Source organism: Pseudopodoces humilis, chromosome 6, assembly GCF_049639895.1.
Source record: "Pseudopodoces humilis isolate 2021_Gansu_Grassland_sample_001 chromosome 6, ASM4963989v1, whole genome shotgun sequence".
Classification (NCBI taxonomy): Eukaryota; Metazoa; Chordata; class Aves; order Passeriformes; family Paridae; genus Pseudopodoces; species Pseudopodoces humilis.
The window spans coordinates 43,065,294-43,087,752 of record NC_142205.1 but is presented as its reverse complement, the minus strand read 5'-3'; the positions used below and the strand labels follow the sequence as shown (position 1 = coordinate 43,087,752).

General features: G+C 36.4%; 1 protein-coding gene across 3 annotated transcripts in view; it reads right to left on the bottom strand.

Moving 5' to 3' along the window:
- FBXW7 (F-box and WD repeat domain containing 7) overlaps positions 1–22,459 on the bottom strand; it is a 191,204-nt gene that overhangs the window by 56,189 nt on the left and 112,556 nt on the right. Inside the window, exon 1 of one of the 3 annotated variants that reach the window (XM_005517556.3) lies at positions 21,657–21,966. The exons of the other annotated variants lie outside the window; for them this stretch is intronic. Coding sequence (XP_005517613.1) covers positions 21,657–21,803 — 147 coding nt within the window. The 5' untranslated portion in view covers positions 21,804–21,966. Of the gene's footprint in view, positions 1–21,656; positions 21,967–22,459 lie in introns of those variants that run through there. 3 annotated transcript variants of the gene reach the window in all.

Genomic DNA, 22,459 nt, shown 5'->3' with positions numbered 1-22,459 from the left:
ATTACCACCAAAGGGGCAATAGGAACCTGCCTGGGGGAGATGAAGGTTTCCAGTAGCATGGATTTTAGCCAAGCAAGCGTCTGTCTACAACCTCCAGCATGTGATTTTTAATCAAAGTAGTGATACTAGCACAGGCAGTTGCAGGAGGGCCTTTAGAGTGACAGCAGCTCTTACATCTGCTCTTCATGCACCACAGACACATGTTCATTTGGCCAGTTAAAGACGTTTAACCTCTGGGCATTCCACCACCTTTCTGCAAGAGGTTACTGACCTTAGAGCTCTGCTGTTCTTTCATCTCTCTTATGCAAAACATTTTCCAGGTAGCTTAAATCACTTTTGATAGCCTTTTAAACTTAACTAACTTTGCCTAAAGCAAGTTAGATCATTTACGGGATCTATTTGCCAGCAAAGCTGAAGGAAGGAAATAACTTCTAGCAGACTACTAGACAGTACTGGAAAAAGAGGGAGAAAGCAGGAAGGTGGGCTGGAGGCAGAGATGTGCAAATAAAGCCTTCAGGAAACACAGCTGGATTCAGAAGAAGGCAGCTGTTCATAACCTCTTCTTGTACTTTTGTATAACTGCATATGAAGACAGATGTGTGAAAGCAAAGTGCTGGAGTTTATAAATTTGGGAGGGAGCGAAACTACCCCTGCTGTAGCAGCTATCACAACAGGGTCTTACTTTGGCCATTACTTTATGTTTTCTGTACTTCAATCCACATCAAAAACTAAAAAAAAAAAATCTAATAGATTATATTTGATTTAAAGAGCTTGAACAAGTTGCAGTTAGTGAATTCCCCGCTTTGCTCTTGACAAACACAGAGTGAATGTGCTTCAGATGTGGAAGCTAACCAGTGAACTGTATTTCACTTGCAACTCAAAACTCATATAAAGCTGTGCTTAAATCTTCAATGTCCTCAATGTCATTTTGAATGCGACCACTAACTCATTAAAACAGAACTCTTCATATCACATTTTCCAAGAGTTACACTATAGAGAAGCAATGGAATTTTGCAGCTGAACAGCACCATTCTTTAAAATCTCTTGATGTTTTGTAACTATTCTTGAAATAAAACTCTGGTCAATAGTTAAGTAGGTGAAAAGCATCTCAATTTCTTCTCTCAAGAACATAAAAATGTGGTCTAAATTGTACATACATCTGTTAACTGGTCTGGAATAAGAGCTCATCTTGCTACTGCCAGGAACTGGCTTTACACACTGCAGCTGTTTGCTGTACTGCAGGACCAACATCTACAGATACAGCACACCTCTTTATTGTCAATAAAGGAACACTTATGGGTAGTGGCAGAATCTTTCACTATCCCAAATAATACAGCTGGGATGGGGGAAGGGGAGGAGACCAAAATATTGTGCTGATAAGGTTACAGGTATACATGGTGTGGTATTCTAGGTATACATGAGACTTGCTGGTTCCCACCGAGCAGAAAGGGCAGTGTTGGTAACGAAGGAGGAGTTTGTCTCCAACGGGAAATAAAGAAGTAAAACAAGGGGAAAGAACCCCAAGATTATAGCATCCCATGAAATCAATAGCTCTATTGACTCTATGGTTTTATTGTCCCAGGCTCAATGCTTTGGAAAGCATTCTGTAGCTTTTCCTGGAGGATTAGGACCGAGACAGAGACTGCGTGGGCACTCTGAGAAATGTTAACCCACCGGTGTTTCCATCCTTCATCAGCTGTCAGAGCACTCCATCTGTGTAAGGTGACTGCTTAGTCACCCCTGGGCATCCCAAGGGGCTCAGAGTAATGCCAAAATGCACCAAATTCCAGAAGGAAGCCAGGAATTTGATGATCCTGTTACAAGGGCCATGCACTAGACCCACACAGAGCTGTGCTAGCACATGCCGATTACCTTGTATTTCAGACAGTAAATGATTAACTTACATGTCTAAATGCAGAACACCTGTTCCCAGCTTGCACTTAGCTTCATAATTTCCTGCTTCCATTGCAGGCCTGGAAGAGCAGTCCCAGGGCCCTAAAGCTTGTTCTCCCTTCTCAGCTACAGCAATAGAGCCAGTAGAAGATGTACAGACTCTAGACACAAACTTTGTTCAATTATCTCTTCAGATCACCTCAGCCAGTACAGTGCTACTCATTCTGCTAGCAAGAGAATAAATTTCCATGTGTTTGTAAAGGGTTGGCTTCTGGCAAAGGTTTATATAATTGTACATAATGCAAAGTTCAGTCACAACATCAAAAGGAAAATTATTTTTCCTTCCATGAGGTCTGAGATTTTACCGTTTGTTGACTCATTTGTTTTGGCAACAGCCCTGATAATGAACACAGTATATACAATCCTATGTTTTTTTTAAAAAACCCACAAACCAAATCAGGAGATGCTGAAGGAAATGAACTGTAAAGTGGGGGCAGCAGGATAGTATCTAATATTTTTGCAAACAATCCATTTGTCACTTTCATGGACCTGGGTTAATTAATATTCTATAAAGGTCTTCCAAAAGCTGAATACCTCTCAAGCTCTGAATTCATGGGGCTGACCTTAGACTTTCTCAGAATGATTTTTAATGCAGTCTGTTATCAGCAAAACCCGTTTAAACACATGCCCCATCTGCCAGTACCCCATTTGCAAAAGAGCTTCTTATACTTGCAGACAGTAAAGCTTCTGCCTGCTTTCCTCTCTCCTCTAAATACCAGCTGTATGGTAATGAGCACAAACAGCTGAAAAATACTGCACAGTAACAAAGCTGGTACGAAGCGGGCAGAACAACGCATCCACTCAATGAGGCAGTTGTAGCATGAATTTAGCAGATTAGCTATTGAACAGAGGTGGGGGGAGGTTTGGAAAAAATGTAAAGGGTCTACACAGATAGCAAGAAAATGAAAAGAGACCAAAGGGGCACAGTACCAAAGAAAAGCCCAAATTCTAAAGTACTTTTGTTGAAAGTGCATGAACCAATTCTTCAAATTTTCTAAGGCTTACTCGTCCTGTACTAATGATATGCCAAATGCTATTCTGATCATTTGCAAGTTCAGTTAGTTTTTAAAGGAGGCAACTTGTTAATGAAAGTTTTCCATTCATTAACAAATCTCTTCATTGGCTGGGGGTGGGGGAAGTCCTTAAACACAGGAACACGCTCTCCTACTTCAGTCTCTGGTACTTTCAGCATGTGTGACCAACAAGAAACATATTATCTATTAACTTTTTGCATAATAGCCCTCTCAGTCTATCCATTTTTTAAAGACATTTTTTAAATGCCGACAACATTCACGCTACCCTCCAGACACTGACAAGCTTTTTAAGCACTGAGCATAGAAGACACTTGCTTTTAAGAAAATTTGTGTGTAACTGCATTCTGCTGACATGCATACAAGGCACACAGTTGAGTATTTGTTTATACAACTAGCTAATTTGATATACACTGTTTGCATAAAGTCTTAAAACAGCACATGCACTTTTGCACTTGAAATTACACACATCTATCTACTGGCAGATGTGAAGGATGCAGGCAGTTTTGATACATAAAGCTGATGTGAAAATACAGGACTTTTTTTCTTGTTTGCAATTTCCCAACAGTATCTAGCGTGTTACTGCTGCTTTTGAAGAATTGGAGCCTAACACTTTTGAAGGAAAACGTGGGAAAAGATGGTGTATTGACACTGTCCAAGCACGTGCTCTATCAAAAGTTTGATGCATAGTGTTTGGGGGTTTTAAATTCCTAATTAAAAAGCCTTACTGTTACAATCTCTCAACATCCTAACAATTTGTCTTCAGCGAAAAGTCTAGTAAGATGTTTTCAAAGATTCATCCACTAAGACATACTGGAATAAAAATACTATATTGTTTATAAAAGTAATGAAGAGTGAAATCTTCTATCTGGGCAAAAAAAGTATACTTATTTCACACTGAAGCTCCTAAGAAAGCAAACAACCTTTCAAAAGTTAAACAGAACAAATCATCTATGTTACTGGCTTCTTTTCACTGGTGATCACAGAACAAACAAAAACAAGAAGAGAAAGCAATTTTCTCAGGGCATGAAAGAGCTTGTCATGCAGCTATACAATGGTACTCACATATATTTTTATTGCTTATATCTATCATAACCTTGTAATAAATAGAAGAAAAAAACCCCACTATTGAAATTCACTGGAAGTCCCTACCTAATTTCAAATTTTAATGTAAGTCAAATCTATTGAATTTAGGTTAAAGAACATGTACTTTGATCTTTCCTGGAGAATTCTAGCACACATTAAAAATATTTTTCATCTTTTAAGCACCTTAAAGAACTCATAAAAACCTGATCAAAAGAAAAAACAGGTAACAGACATATTCAACAGAGATGAATAAAACGCTAGCTAATGATTAATTAATCATAAATGATTTACTGGCTGAAAAAGTGTCCATATTCATTTTATATACTTATTATTAGTCATTATAATTATCAGTGATTCCCATAATTTTCCATACTTAAAACTTAGCACAAATACCACTCAGTTCTTATTTTAATTCTGCTCTCTGAATTGTTTAATATGCACCAGGATGAAAGCTGTTAGCTTAAAAACGCTAAGCAAATTAAAGAGGTTTAGTATGAGAGAAGGTACAATACTTGATCCAACGCAGAAATTAACTGCCAGAATTACTTTTGTTCTTTCCAGAGACATCTATTTCTTTAGCTCACAGCACTCCAGGAGGAAAGAATATGATACTACAGAAGGGCTATTTGCTGTGTCACTAACCCAGGTATGCCTTGGTATCTTCAAAGGAGCCTGAGCTGCTCAGTATCATTATTTAAGCTTTTCAGACTGTGGTCCTGGGGTACTAAAGCAGCACCAATGAACAAGGAAAACCTCACTTATTCTAGAAGATTTAAACTGGAACTGTGAAAGATTTTTTTTTTTCATGTTTCAGATAAAATTTTCTAAAACTCTGTATTTTATGACTTAGAAACAAAACTAAACATTAACAGAAACAAACCTGAAGTTGTCTATGAAACCAAACAACCTAAGAGAAAATATTCAAAAACATGGAAGATAAAGTTTGTCACTGAAACTGGCACTGAAACTACAGTCATTCATTTTTAAAGTTTAGCCTCAAAATCTTCATTATTCTAGCATTTGGACAGAACACCAACTACAACAACCAAAATCCAGAAGACTGGAGTGAATGCTGGCTCTGTTGAGAAAACAGTGACATGAGAAATAATCACAGATTCACAGAATGGTTTGAGGTGGAAAGGACTTCAAAGATCATCTGGTTCCAGCACCCTTGCCACAGACAGGGTGCCACCCACTGGATCAGGTTGCTCAAAGCCCTATCCAGACCGGCCTGGAATACTTCTCAGGATGGTGCCTTCAAAACTCCTTTGGAAAACCTACTTCAATGTCCCACCACCCTCACAGTGAAGAATTTCTTCTTTTTATCTTTTCTTCCTTGTATCTGAGGATTGTACCTCTACTCATTGTTGCAGAGAATACATCCCAAGATTAGGACCCTTCTCTTTGCAATGGTGGTTTCAAGGACAGAATTCCTCCTTTGGATACCCTTATTCTATTGGGTAAAAAAATATCAGGCATCCTCAATATTTCAGTTCTGCAGGATGTCAATTAATTAATATAGAATGTGCCATTCACGAGGAGTAAGTACTTCAAATATACTTTAGCACTCAAAGTGAAAAAACCAACCAAAAATCACGTCCAAGTTGCTTTGTTGATACCCTTTTATATTTCAAGTCTAGCTGCGATTTGCCAGCACCTGTCCATAATCTTCATGTGCTTTTACCATGTGGAAGCCTTTAAACACTAACAGTGTTAAAAAAAATACTGAATAGCATCTACATTCATGAGTATAAACAGTGTCAAGGAGAAAACAGTGACTCATTTTAAATGTTCTTAACTGTATTGACATTTCTAGCACATTTCTTTAACTTAAAAGAATTATTATACTTTCTTACAAGAAATGTACATGCACACAACTGATAAAATAATCACATTTTAAACATGATTTTCCACAAAAGATTGAAAAGATGAACACAGAAGAAAATTTATCAACAGCACTACACTGCCCCTTCACGTCCACTACAGAAACAACACCACAAGCTGCATGATGTAAAAAAAAAATGTAAAAAAAAAATCACTGAATATTAACAGCAATTATGTTAAACTACACATTTCCTATATTTTTCTATAGTATAGCCCCTTTCTCCCCCAATAAAAATATACATACAAAATCAAACTCTAACTCTAGTGGGAAAACCACCTGTTTTCCCCTTGATATGCAGACTCAGAACTTCCCACTTTAAAAAGGTATAAATTTTCCACCTTGATTATACAGTGGATGAGAATTGATGAACAAAATCAATTCAGATAACATTTCTCTGGAAAGAAAAAAACATACTAAAATGGATATACTTAGACATGACACAAAGTTTTATCTGAGAATGGAACAACAAAGCTTTTACCAGAATCAACTCTTAATGGCATGAGAAATTATTTATGAGTATCTAAGCTACTTCATACATCTTATAAATTCCCTTAACTTTTTAAATAATACAGTTTTTTCCCCCCAAGCATCCTGTTTCTTCTAATTTAAAATTCAATTGCTATTTTGCTTGTCATTTAATGCTAAATATGTTGTTCTGATAGATGTATGGGTTTTTATTTTTGGTAATATTAGCTAGAATGTCAGTCAGGAACTTCTGATTGAATAAAAAAAGGTGTCCCATATCTCCATGAGGCAAATCTCTCAGTGTATCATTAGCACATGCATTCTGAAACCTCTCTCAAGCCAAGACAAGAACTTGTTGTTCCTCCTACAGTATGACAAATTAGCATAAATGAAGTACAAGATGACAAGGACCTTACTCAACACCACTATGATCCAAAATTATATTTTTCACTATTAAGGAAAAAGGGTACACAATGAGACCACAAACCAAACCATTACATTTCAGAGGCCAAATATATTTTTTCTTAAAGAAGCAGAATGGTAAAATTGGCAATTTAAAAAAAAATTATGCTCAAATTACTTTTTGTGCCAAAAATGTTCATATGGTACATATAATCAGCAATCAGAACTCTTTAGTTTATAAAATACCCAAAATGTATTCTGTCCATTACATTGGTATGGTAACTAAATAAACAATATATCAGCAGAGTTCTTACTTCTACGTGCCCTTTATTAAATCCATGGGACATTTTAGACCATGCTTTAGTTCACAAGAACATCACAAATGTTTCTCTGGGTGAGGCTAAGAAATCCTCCTAGCTTAACAGAGTCTGATCATAATTTAATTTTCTCATGGACTAAACCCATGTTGACCAGGCTATTCAAGTTACCTGCACACAAGCAAAACCTTTTCAAGAAGGAAGAGAAAAATTAAGTTGGCCTATCAATAGCTGTGAAAAAGGGTGTAAAGCATTTCTCTGAATTATGTGTTTTGGAAATTTATGCAGAGAAATTTCAAACCTGCATAAATTCAAAATGCAGCAATTTGCATGCTTCAAATAATGGTGAGAATGATGCTTAAAGATGATTTCCTGTTTTTTGAACTTACAGCATCCCCCATCAGATTTTACTACATTATTATTGCTGTGTCTTTGTGAGTTTACACATATACCATGCAGCTTTAAAAGGACTTCTTACACCGCTTTTTAACCAAGGTCAGAGTACGGCATCCCCTTGCTAACAAACTGCTGCAATAAGTAGTTTCTAATTAAAAAAAGATGATAAATAATGGGACGCTAGGTATAGCAAAAAACATTTTCCCATAGCCATAAAGATAATATCCAAAGAATTCTCTAGTAACAGTGGGGAAACAAAATTCAAGCTTTCTCTTCTGACTACATGCAAGTAGAAACAAGGGGACTTAAAAGACAAGTTTGAAGTTGCTTAATAATAAATCTTGAAAAGTAGTTACTACAGTTAGTGACAGTATCTAGGCCATTATGTATTTTATGTATTTAATTTTCTCCTCTGGTTACAATTTTTTTACACAAGTGTCTCTCACCACAGCATCTTTCCCTTAAAACACATTCTGAGCTATGAAGTAAAGCTGGATTTCAAGAGAACCACCATGACCTCTTCATGGGTTTCTCCCTCCATGAAAGAGGCTGTGACAAGCAATTTCAGTATTGGGTTAATGGAAAGTTTTTTGATTAAGAACAGGGATTGTATTTCTATCCTACTAATGGCACCTAGAGGTTGGACCTCTCTAAGTGCAAATAATCCAGCTTTGACTCTGCAAGCAAGGCATAAAACAAGATTCAAAAAAGGCACCGTGGCATAGTTTGCCTGTCCAACACTTGGTGTCAGGTTTTCTGTATAAGAAATGAATGCATTCTCAAGTCATGATATATTCTTTTTCAAGAATGTATTCCTGTTGGAGAGACTTCACTGTGTAATGCACAATGTCACTTTTAAAACTGATGTAAAGTTCTTGTCAACTGGGACTATCACCCTGGGAGTACTAAAAACTCTGATACCTTCTACCACTATGAAGATATTCTATTCTGCTGACATGCATATACAGAAACAGACACATTTTTAGCAGTACAGCTCCGGTTGCTTGGTGCTATAGCAACTCATTTTTCTGTTCCACCTTTTGTCAGTCTCATTTTCTGTATATCTCATGTCATTTGTAGCTAACCAAGCAATGCTGCATCTACAGCACAAGCCTGGGACCGGAGTCACACTGCATGGCTTCCTCCACCCTGTGATAACTACAACATTGCTAAACAGCCTCTGAAATTTGAAGCATCGCCAGAGAACCAGAAAATGCCATTTCCTTCAAGCAACCACTGTAAAGAAACTCAATCACTGCACTAAGACCACAGAAGTGCAGCTCAGATTGCATCTGTAGAAGTCGAATCTCTCCAATTATTTAGAGTAATCTATCAAATGCTGCTGACCATTTTAAATTTTACTTTCAGGTGAGAGTCAGATTTAGAGACTTCTGTATTTTTATGAATATAAACATGGCTGTAAATTGAAGCAAAAATGTTCTTTTTCATAAATGAAGAAAGAAAACACATTTTACACTTTAAATGTAGTGGCGATCTCTCATCTGTTTTTGTCTTGATGCTAGACACATTCTGGACCAGGGATGAGTCTGAACATCCCACATGTCCAGTTCTTGAAACAGCCTGTATTACCTCAGAGACCTCCAACTTCTAACTTGCTGCAATCAGACACGTGGCCAGCATTCAACACTAGTATTTTTTCCATTTCAGTTTAACAGAAAAAATCCAGTCCTGTTTTCCAAGTCAAACAAGGAAAGACAGGGTTTCTTAGCAGCAGCTGTTGCCAAGTTTGGAGACTATGACAGCAGCCCTAAAGTGAAAGAAACAGGGAAAAGAAGGGCATAAGGCAAAATTACCTTAATTTCTGGATTTGTTTATGAAGCTACTGTTGACAATTATATCTTGGTTCTTGTCTCCCCTCTTGCGCATACACAACAGAAAATGCACACAGAAGATAAGCTGGGAGAATTTTTTATTTCATCATGTTCAAGCCAAGCTTTTTGCCATTTAGTATTTTTCCTATTAAAAATGCGCTCTTTATAAAAAAAAAAAACAAAACTGATTACTTTAAAGCCAGAAGATAATACCAATAGAAATAAAAAATAATATTAAAAAAAAAAACTTAAGGTCTTTTCTTTTGGATAATAGTAGCAAATTTACCAAACTGTCTATTTGTGAAAACTGCTAATGAAGGCACACCTAAAAGAGGCCAGATAAAACCTTTGTGTTTGATATGGTTTTTGATATGTCTGTGACAGATACACCTAATCCAGGACAGAGTCTTATGAAGCAGCACTGATGCTACTTATTGGCAAGAAGCTAGAAGGAAATCTTGAAACTCTCCCTGAAAGAAGAGCATCTGTATCTGTGTATGTATTCTGAGGACTATTATTAAGTAGTATTAGATAACGAGATGCTGTAACTCCACAGTTCTGAATGGAAGAAGAAAGGAAACAATTGCCTACCAGCTATAATATTGTGTGCCACAGAATGAAAATTATACATTGTATTTTGTATTTTAAAAATAGACCTTGAAGTTCACAAACACTGTCAAAGGAATTCAGAAGTTCAGAAAGGTTTTTAGCATATTTCTTAGTAGCAACTGACATTCTTTTAGAAATACAAAGATGGTTGCATATATTAGGTATTTAATAGGGCAACATCTTTGCAATCCATGTCATTACATACTTTGGAATGCCATATCCAATATTTGGCACACTGATCCTTCAAAAACAACATATGTTTTATGTCCTCTCTACCGGAATACTCTCCTAGTAAGCTTAAAAAGAAAAAGAAAAAAAAAAAGGCAATTCGTTAGGTTTTTAACAGTTTAGTCTCAAGACACCAAATTCATTCCCCATATGTTCACACACCATCAAAACATGAACTATTTCTCAAAACCCTGTACAGAAGTTAAAACTCTTAGTAAAGAGAGATCAAAAGATGGACAAAAAAAGTGTGTGTCCCATGTTGCCTCACAGCAAGGAACTGCTTGCATGAAAATGAACAATAGGTGTCTTGACTTCATGGTTGTGAAAAAAGAAGAAAAACTCTAAGATACAGGCAATCTGAAATTAAAATGGAAAATAGTTTAAACTACATTCAAAACTACTACATAATGTACTTTATTTTTCAATAATTGTCATATGTTTCACTCTGCTGAGGTTTAATTTGTGTCAATATAAGTACCTTTGTAATAAGGATTCTATTTACCTTCTTCTGAATACATTAATATACAAATATTGTACATTATGCACACAGTTGTTACACTAGGTGAAAAAAAAGACACTTCTGTGTTTATATCACAAAGATTAGTTACTTCAGAGAGACGACAGTTCAATTTAAAGGTTTTTTGCACACTAACATTGTTCATGCTTAAGTGATGCAAATTTGAATTACAAATCTTAAAATCACCAAGAAAATACAAGGCCTGAGGGCCAATTACTGAATTACATGTTTCAATTTTTCTATCAACATACATACACAAAAGACAGAATATGCTGAGAGCAAAGAAATACAGCTGTTTCTTGAAAGATTAGTTTATTAGACTTGAAGCACCTATTATGACTGGGTAACTATGTATAACCTCGGGGGGGCATAAATTGTCTACTGAAATCCAAAGAATAAGCTGAAAATTTTAGCAATTATGAATTCGTACGGTCTGCGTGTCCACTGCAAGGGGCTGCCAATGCTACTTGTTTCTATAAATCAGGCCCCACAAGGCAGCAAGACACTCCAGAGGTGCAAATTATGGGGTTTAATATTTTTACACTTCAATGACTAGTGAGAATTCTTACTGCACGTTTCCCTTTGTATCAGGAAGAGAGGAAGAAAAAAACCAGGGCAGGGGGCATGAAGGTTTGCACACCCACCTCTCCTCATTGCCATGTTTTCAGGAATTAAGTAATTCCCCGAGGATGTCTTGGACGTCTTGAAGCATTTACTTTCTCCACACACCAGAAAGAACAGGTCACTTCTGATATGAGCTCTTCCTAAATCAAGAAAAGCAAGGCTGTACCTGCTAAACACGGCCATAAATGGACAGATATGCAGTATTTATGGACATTTAAAACATTCACTTGTGTGCTCAAATTAAAATGGGCCAGTACTTCAGAACAGGAAACTATTTCCTCTTCACCCACTCAGAAGTTTGGATGCCTTCCCAGAAATCTCAAGACTGGCACAGGGCTTAGTGCTGCGCCTGCAAGACAGCTGCATCTGGATACAACCCTTCATGGGAATGCACAAGACAAACCAAGGAAGACAGGTTGAGCAGATGTAATTAACGGAGGTGGTGCCAGAAAGTGATCCATGCTAACCAGATGCTCCAAAGAAATTCCTCTCAGTAAGGCAGCACAAGAAGCAGGCCTTTTGGAAAGCTGCTTGAGCAGTGCCAACAGATCTCACGGACACCCACGACCACTCACACAGCTCAGAACCAAGCGGCTCGAGCTGCCTCTTCTTCTTCTGGGAGAGAATGGCTACAACTCAAGCCATTTTCAAAACATGAAGTTTTTCCCCATGATGACCAGCTCTTTATGCAACAAGAAAAGGGGAAAGAAGCTAAAGGAAATTGACATACAGCAAATTAATCTGACAATTAAATGGAATAATCCCAACAAAATTGTTACAAACATTCTCTAACCCGTACGGGAGCAACATGGTGTGTCTTAAAAAAAATCAAGAAACAAACCCCCAAAATGAATCTACTTTTGCAATTTTAATCCATGTAATATTCATACTAATTAGGCACTGACCAAATTAGCTACTGCTATTCTAACCCATTTTCTTTCTAAAGTGAAGAAGCACTGCTATGTATGTGCCCTTAATAGATCTGGATATTAATTGCAATTAGTGTCAAATTTTCACAGTGCAAAGTGACCTCAACACATAACGACATTTCAAACATGATGAGAAAACGAACCATTTCTATGAGAAGCAATTTTATACCATTAGATGAATCTCAGTCAGAAATAGCACAGACACCACAGATCCTGCCATAGGTTAAAGGGATGATGCGGTCTCGTTTCTATAATTTGTATTATTAGGTTTTTTGTCTGTTACCTATTTCCTGCATCACTGTGAACGGAAACTGCAAATAAGCAGCGAGCATACATGTCTAATAAATTAAATGAACAGAAGCTTATTATTGTTTAAAACAAAAGCATTCCTCCCAAAGGAGAAAGGTGCATAAGCATCTATCCTGAATGCTATTCAAGAGAAGAGTAGTACCAACTATGAGAGTTTATCATCTACCTGGAGATAATAAAACAAGGATAGGCAGTGGAAATTGATTAGTATATAGTATTTTAATACTGAATTTATTATACTTTAAGCTAAACACATGTATTTTGAAAATCAAGTGATAGATGTAAAAATTGTAAATTTTTTTTTAGCTTGATGGCTTATCTGGTTCTCTTAGGAAATACAGCCAGTTACAGATAATTCTTTGTTTTCTTAAAGGTGGTGCATGGGCAGAAAGGACTTCTCAGAACTGTTTGCAGGACAAGCAGAGGGGCAAAGGACAGGAACACTGTGGGTGTAAAGAGACAGGAAAGAAAAGAGAGATGATCTATAAAAACTATGTGGACAGAATAGGCACTAGACAGTAGAGGACCTGTTCAACAGCTTGGTATGTAGACAGGATTTGGAGAAAGGAAGGCAAAAGAAGGGAAAACTTCAAGGCCGTGAAGAAATTAATGGTAAGAATTCGGTCTGAAATTTCACTAACAATGTACCATAGGAGAAATGCAAGACGGAATGTAGCAATGCTGTAAATATGTTAAAATTGCAAACATTCTTGCCAGCTGTTGCTGTTATCATGAGAAGTAATCTTGTGTTAGGGTTTATAAATAGCAGCATGCTTTGGAAGAGACTGCCTTTTGTGCTTACAGAACACTGCACCATGCAGATTGTCTTAGAGAAACAAAGTCTTAACTGTTTAAATATAGTGGTATTAGTAGAGTACCTAAATACAGGTTAAACAGGAAAAAAATATGGCACTGAAAATACACCAAATATACCCCTGTGTCACTTTCTATGCTGTTCTTTTTCAATTTTCAGAAAGTAAAATGCTGTTGGGAGAGTATCCTTAGAAAGGCACGAGTATGGAATCACCTATAAGGAAAGATCCCACATGATACCATCTAGGATCAGCATGCTGCAACTGCTTACCGTCATTGTACACTAGCTACATTATAAACTTAAAAATGCAATTCTAGAAATTCCACAGGAAGTTATGTATATTAAAACATCTGGTCTCAAATTTCCTTGTGTTTACATATTACAGATTCCTAAAATAAACTTTTTACCTACCTGCATCTTCTACAGACGAGTTGCCTATTTTCCACAATTTACAAATAAAACTATTTACTACCTTGTATATGCAAAGTCATGCACCACATACAAACTTATTAAACAATCAGAAATAATGAGCCATCTGAAATAGACAGGAGAGAAAGAAGCATTTTTCACCATACAAAGCATAAAATTTTACTATCTTTGCTACATTATTATACTATTTCCTGCAGAAAAAAAAGTTTCCCTGGCTAATAAAGAAGTTGAATACATTAGCATTTACCAAAGTCTTATGAGTGGCTTTGATACGACATAAACTAAACTGGTTTAAGGAAGTACTGCTAAACATAGATAATTCATAAGGGAAGAACATATACAGAAGAATGTGTTTAGACTTCCAGCATCATTTTTGTATTTTGACTTATTTTCCTCCTTGCTTTATCAGTTAGTTTAGGGTCAGCAGAATTTTGGTTGTCCTTCAGTATATTAGAATATGATCTACAAAACAAATGAAAAACACCACACACAAATGTAACTTGCCTATTCCACATGTTACAGTAGCAGCAGAATTATTAAAAACAGGTTTACTGTATTGCCTTTTGCACAGCATCAATATTTTCATATGACATATATAACAAGCACTTCTTTCACATGCATAAATGTTTGCAGTGTATCAAAAATGCACTACTAAATTTGTAATTATCATCTGATTTTTAAAGAAAAATCATTACCCTACTCCATAGACTGTATTTTCAGTATTAAAATCATTTCCATGTGAGAGGCAAGTAACTAGAGATGTTTGTCTGAAATGTGATCAAACTACACATGACCCACACAAATGCAACCGTCTCAAACCTCTTACCAAGAAACTTTGCAGTCAAACTGGTTACTCAAAACATGTTTTAAGGAACACAACAAATTAAAGGTACAGGCTTCCTTGACTAAAAATAAATAAATAAAGGGAAAAGTAATGTCAATTCCAGTGATTTTTTTTTTTTGCCTTTTCAAAAAAAATGAGTAACATTATAAAATACCTGAGCAGCATTTAGAAAGACACTGCTGTTGTTCCTATGCAAAACTGTATTTTCAAACATGGTAAGTAAGTTTTCCAGAAAAGAGGCCGACTTTGAACGAAAGATGAATATCAATGAGAAGCTGTAGGAGAGAAAGCAGAATTACCAGTCCAAAACTAGATGAAAGGAGAGTGAGACAGAGCAGAGAAGAACCACAGACAGAGTTTGAAAGAAAAACACAGGTCGGGCAGTCAATCTAGGAATGAGATGGGACTGTTGCTCTGAGGAGTGGAGCTATTCAAACTGGCAAAATCATCACTCACTGACAGAAAGAACCATCACGTAAGGAACGACAGCCAATCTGTTGTGGCAAGTGGCAGAGATCCAAGAGCAAGATGCTATGGCTACAACCCTACTTATGACTTGTCCGAGTGTCATTCTAGTTCAGTTCGACTTCCACTCAAAATCTGGGGAATACCGGAACAAAATTGCCAGTTAAAATTAATTTGCCCTCTTTGTGTTTCTGTACTAAGGATAGTCATGACACAGCAGAGCAGTATTTTTATCACAAAGGATTCTCCCCCCATACCTGAAAAAGATCTGTTCAGGAAATTAAAGCGCCTTCATTTGCTGCAGAAGGACAAAAAGTGTTTACCTAGTGATAGAAAGGACTGCAAAAAGAGAATAGGGAGATTCATAGTTAAAGCAATTAGGTTTCAAAGCAATACATTAAGTATTTAATTACACATTTCATGAGTTCCCCTCTGGCATGATCAATCAGCAAAGAGGCAGCTGGGTCAGTTTATGGCATCATTGTTGTCTCCCATTCCCTCTTCTGATGCATGCTATAACCTCCACGGTTTGAGACAACAAAACAGATGGACTTTAAGCAGGTAAAGACCTTTCACAAAGTCAACCCAGCATGTTTGAATAGCTCAAAGAGCGTGACAATAAAGGCTTCTAAAGACATCTAAACAATTGGGCACAAGAGAGTAAAATCATCCAGGAAACCTTTCTTCTGACACCTCCTGCAGGGAAGGGACTGACTGCAAAATCATCATAACATACTTTTAACATCTGCACCCCTCAAGTCTGTATCAGACAGCACTGCTCACTGCAATAGGAAATTGAAGTTTTAAATGCATCAAAACCACTAAGAAAAACATTTTAGCTAGTATTAAATATAAATGACTTTCCGATTACTGCTTTTATCTTAGCCAGAAATAGGTAGAACAATTTAAATAATAGTGTTTCTCAAAGAGCCAGTATGGTAACAGAGGATCCCTGAATATTCTGAAAAAGCAATCTTTGGGAGTGCTTTGACATGTGTTGCAGTGCAGGTTTGAAAACAAACACTCCCACCCCCAACCAAACAACAACAAAAACTCAAGCAAGTTGTCCAACTATTTTTGACCCACTACAACAGGCTGGACTAGATATACACAGGTTAGCTAGCAATTTTATTTTTTCCAGGGGATATAGGGAACAGCTGTTTGAACAGACAACTGAGTGCTTCCTCCTGCAAACAGCTATCTTAAGCCTCTCCAGCAGCCCAGAGAAGGGCAGGGCTAGAGAGAAGCTTATTTCTGCCCATATCTCATTCTACAAAGCCATAAACACTGGCTACACCTGACACCGTATGCACCATGTGCATCTGTATGTGCAGTTTAAAAGATGGATTTCAGTAAGGCTTGGCAGAATTCTTGCAAGCATTGCCTGGGAGACCACAGGACACTTCAGCTGAGCCAGGTTGAATCACCCCACCTTGAGCTGACCAGAAAATTGAGTGTCTGTACACTTCTTTCCACTTTCTGTGAAACCTGTACTATTCCCTCTCAAATACAGTACAGAGTAAGTTTGTTTGCAAACAAAATGAGAGAACTGCACAGAGAAGCTAAAAAAGTGCAGATAAAATAATTTTTAGACTTTCGCTGTTCCATATTGATAAAATAAGTGACATATTGCTTTATCCTCAAGGCTACCAATTCACACAGAAAAAACATTTATTTCCCATGTGAGAGTAGATGAAAGGCATGAGAAAAGCAGATTCAGAGTGGAGACACTGCATATATGTAAAAAAGAAAAGAAAAAAAAAAGAAGATGAAGTTCATTATCCAAGACTATTTATCTTCTAAAGGCATGACCCTCTAGGCAGAATGTTACAGAAGACTTAGTCTTCCTCATTTCTGTAACTATTCAGTATTCCTTTCTTTCCACTCAAAACCATCTTCCTTTTCAGTTGACTTCCTTCTACTAAAATTTTGAATTAACTTCTGTTTCATTCCAAAGATTTTCCAAAACTGAAACATCAAAAATAATAGAAACAAGAGAAAAACTCCACTACAAATTATGAATTTAACAATGAAAAGTAGGAGATAGGCTTTACTGTGAATATTTGGAAACCCAAAGCAATAGACACACCCCTTCATGAAAAATAAGCAGAGGTCAAGAACAAATTTCCTTTCCTGTTAAGTATCAACTGATCAGTCCATGATCTGTGCCCCTCTGACAAAGTTTCTGACAAAATCAAGAGAAATTTAAGTAAAGGCTAAACTAGCTTTGAAAGAAAGATATTTCTGACAGCCATTCAAAGAGATATCGTAACACCAGAGGTCATAATGCAAGTTCTCTGCCACAAAGCCCAGAAACAAAAAATTTTCTTGTAGACAAGAAAAGCATTTGGGAGTCTTCTGATTTGTCTAGTGACAGACTCTGAAGACTACTTTTAGTTTTACATTAGAAAACTGTACACATATACATATATATACGAGCACACACATGCACATTTTCACATTTTTTTTCTTCATGCTCTTCTGTCAGTCTCTTCTTACCAAATGGTGAGAAATTCCAAGGGTAATTACTTATTTTTTGTTTAAGGGACAAATAGATTAGTTCTTTTTTACATTATTCAGAAACTGATACGAAGTCATCTGCAGTAGAGGGAAGTATACATGGGAGAACATATACTTTCAGAGAAAGCTAAACAGTTTTTTATCCATTAAGTAACTTCTTACTGTCATCCATTAAATCAAGAGCTATATTCAAGAAAGAAATAAGATTTATTGTAGAAAAATTCAGGAAAATTTCCTTGAAAAACTGAATGGACGGACTACTTGATGGAACTGCTGGCACAAACATTTACAGAGATTTGACTGCCAGTGAAAAGAGTGCTTTGGTTGTTCTAAAACAGAAATTAAGGCATAAAGAAACAAGTCCAAATAAATGAAGCTGTTCATGCAAAAGCCACATCACTATTTTAAATACACTACTAGCATACCTGTCAACCAGAGGAAGGAAAAGGAACTGGAGTCTCATTCCAAGTGCTCTACTGTAGTAATAAATGTGTAAGACCAGTGGATGCTCTTTTATATGAAGAGCACAGGCTGGTGAAAAGTAATGCTTCAAATGCTTTACCTTGTGTTCACTTCACAAATCCATCCTACAGAGAGAAGTATTTCATTGATGAACTAAGCTGATGAATTGCCAAAATTTGGTTGGATGTATTTTAAAGGTGAAGCATACACACATACAGGAAAACTATTCTCACAAAATCAAAGTATAACAGAATCTTTGGTGTTCCTGAGATTACAGGCACTGAAAATGGATACATTTATTACCTTGATTTTTCCAGCTTTGAATACCACAGGGTGCACACTGAAACCCCTGCTTTATAACAATTCAGTGCTACTTTAATCCACTTGAAATGAAGGAACGCTGCAAGTGAACAAGTCACTCTCACAAATTCTCCAGCTTATTAGCACTTCTTAAATACATACATTCAATGTGATAAAATTGTTATACATCAAACTTCAAGAGGATATTTCAAGACAATTCAAGAGAAATTTCAGGGGAAAAAACCTTGGAAAACTAAAGAGGGAAGAAACCTATTTGTTAAACACAGCTTTTCAAAGAGTTGAGAATTAAAATACTTTAGAAGAAAAAATACTTCTGTTAACGGTTTAAGAGCATTACAAAGGAAAAATCACATACTTAATTAAGATTTTTTTTGTCAACTGGAAGTATTTACCATGGCAAACAAAATGCAGCACTTGATTTTGGAACATGTGTGACTTACGTGACTATGCTGTAAGTATGTTCAATGATCAGCTGCAGTTACATCGCACTGAAGAGCCACATGATACCTGATACTCCAAGTGTGTAGCAGCTAAAAGCTTTTCACTGCTTCTTCACTTTATACTGCAAAATCTACTCCAGAGCCTATGAAAGATGTGTCAAAGGCTAAAGAAGACCACAACTATGTCTGCATTTGGTGACAGTGCATCAGTGTTTTCCTTGACAACTTTGTAGGAATACATAGGTTTACTGCGTAACTACAGTACTTTCATAGCTGTGCACTAAAGTTATTCTCAAGTGCTACACAAAGAATGCTAAGTAATACTATTTTTAACTGGATTCAGATTAGTGGTATTGCAGACAAGTGTTTTAACTACTTGAGCAAACTGACAAAATGCAAAAGGGCAAACTGCTAAGTCTTGTGACCATTTATAGTGCACTTCTTGATAGAAGCTCAGCACAACCAATGCAGAAGATGCAGAAGCTCTGAACTGTCAGCTCTCATAACGGAAGTATTTTTACTCTCAAGGATCACAGAACACATTTTAAAGATGTTTTGTTAGGTCAATGTACAATTAAGGAGGGGAAGAAATGGGTTCAGACAAGGAGAAGGTCAATATTAAAGTCAGGTCAATGTCTGAATGGCCCAATCGTACACATGCCCAAAGAAAGGTGGCATTGATATATTACCAAGTCAATAACCTGGAAGAAAATGGTAGCTCCTGTTCTAAAGCACATCAAACTTAGCTCTGAAAATGAATTACTAAATAATTCAATGCATTATTTATTATATGAAAAGTAGAATTTTTAAAAAATAAAACTAGAAGTTGCATGAAGTAAAGACTTTGTGTCAAGACTCCAGTTTGCATTTAAATACTTGTTTGGTTGTTGTCACGTTTAATAAAAGAATAAATCTAGAAAACAGAGGTATTGGCTCTCTCATCTGTTGATTTGAAGAATTAGATTGGGTTGTACAACTGGATTTTTTCAACACACGGATCTTGTATGCAACCCCTGTGCGTTAGCATGGAAGGAGCCCAATATGGTAATCACTGGGAGTTACGTGCAGGCTTTGAGCGTTGCAAGGCATGGGACTAAAGGTGGAGCTCTCATCTTTTCACCATCAGCAGCCATCATACTGAGAATTATTAGTTTCAGAATACAAGATAAATAGATTGATGATAGCTTAGCTGGTAAAACATACACTTACAGCATTTCTAAATTCTCTCTTTAGTCCTAATGCTAAAAGAAAAGCAGATGCTGAACAGCTTTCTAAACCCTCCTAGACCTAAAACATTAAACTGACTGATTGAACAGGGTGTAGGACAGAACAAATGAGATAATTCTGGTCATTTTGGAACAGTGCAAAATCTTGAGGAAACTGTTTTAGATTCTGTTTGGGTTGTTCTGGGGTTTTTTTGTATCTGTGACAAGTTAATGAATGATCATATTTCTCATTACAGAAAATACACACATTAGCATTAAAGTTCCAACAGTAAACCATACTTAATAGCCTCATAAAGACTTGTGAAGTATATCTACTAAACTTACCTTCTACACCGTATACTATACCTTTTCCAAGACAAAATAACTAAAACTATCCAAACATATTCAAAATACCTATTTTCAAACAGTTCCCAAATCATACAAAAAAATTAAAACACTCTATTAAAATACAGAAACTTACTTTATCACTTTTAATATTATAAAATGTTCCTATTCCATGTTCAACAAACACAGATGCACAATACCTAATTTCAGAAAAAATACATTTCTGAAATATACATGATGTAATATTCAATAGTTGTGTGGATATACACATATATGTGTTCTAAATTTTGCATTGCTGCAGACTGACATTAGGTCACTGCCTTCCATGTATGCTATGTACCTTTTAAGTATAAGAAACATTCTAAGATATTCCAGACAACACAGTACAAAACAATCAAACCTTCCAGGGTGATCTTGTCAAAATTAAATTTAGTCTGTGATACTAAGTTTGCTGAAAAGTCGTAAGTTGAAAGAAAGCCAGCATATTTACAAAAGGTGAGCTAGATTTTAAAACTTGCATCAATAAACTGAAAGAGTACATATTCAGCAGCAAGAGGAAACTCATATAACGTATTTTAAGAGCCACTTAATTTATACAGTTCCTGAAGCTGTAGTATAAGACCCGTGATAGTTTGTCAGGCTAGGATTGTCTATATATAAACTATATCGCAACCTCCACATAGTAACACGCTATTTTTATTTTATGTAACAGCAAAAAATGTTATCTCCCTTACTGAGTTACAAAAGTATTAAAATCGTATTTCAAGAATTCTTACTAAAAATGTTTAAATATTAATTAGTTTAACATTTCTAAATTCTCTATTTAAATACCCAACAAGTTGCATATGCCACTACAATTCAAAACTGAGTTCAATGAATTATACCCCAAACTATCTTCATGACTTAAAAGACTGAATAACAGCAAAATACACATTTATGAGTGCACCTATTTTGTACAGCACTTGTTTTCACTTACACGGTTTACAGCTATAAAGGGTTCACTGACATGTTCCTTTAAATGAGTAATAGCCAAGACAACACGTACAGATTTTAATTAAATTAAAGCACAAGAATTGATAAAATAAATTACCAAAGAGCTCCTCTATGGCACCCTGAGTGAATAGATAACAGATGTAAGTACTTCCTCATGGAATGAGTGCACCATGACAAAGCACTGAGCTCCAAGCCAAGTGATGAAAATCCAGGTTTTAAAGACTTTTACACTTACCCGCCTACGGCAGAAGGGCAAGCCCTGTGCAATGATGCTGATGCTAAATATCTTCATCACAGTTTGGTGTGGTAGAGGTTCTTTGGCACTTTTAAGATCAACAGGAACCAAGCCATGGCTGATGGCAGTTTTCCCAGGTTTGGACATTTTATTGTTCTTACTTTGTCAAGTCCACTAACACTGTAAGAACATTGCTAAAAACTTTAAAGTTGCATGATTTTTTTTTTTTATTTTTTCTTTTTTTAAAGTTTCAGACTGGTGAATCAGCTCCCCACAGCCTGCTGCCTTTGTCTTTCAACCTTCTCCTGCCAAGTGTCCTGACCTGTCTGCTGCTCAGTGAAGTGCAAGCTATCCTAGTATAGACAGGAATTAAAGCACCAAGGGGCAGGCAGACTGCTCCTGTCAGTCAAACAGCTGGTGGACCTCCCCTGCAATGTCAGAAGAGCCCTTCTCCAAAAAGGGATCTGCAGATTGAAAAAGAAGAAAATCATGACTGCCTGGAGTTTTAATAGGTACAGTCACTTATGCCTGTACTTTAAAGGAAGAATTTTTTTTTAATTTTGTTATGTTTTTAACAAATTTGTATTACGCTTTCAGAAGGAGAATCCAAGGAGATTGCAACCTTCAGAGGGTAACAGTGTTGCTGCAGGAACAATTCTATCACTTCCTGAGCAGATTTCCTCTGGACTGCCAATAGAATTAAATGAAAAACTGATCTGGACTTTGCTGTTCCTCAACAACAGACTCTAAAAACATAATATATTGTCCAAAAGTTAAAAAAGGAAATAAAAATGGATTTTAAA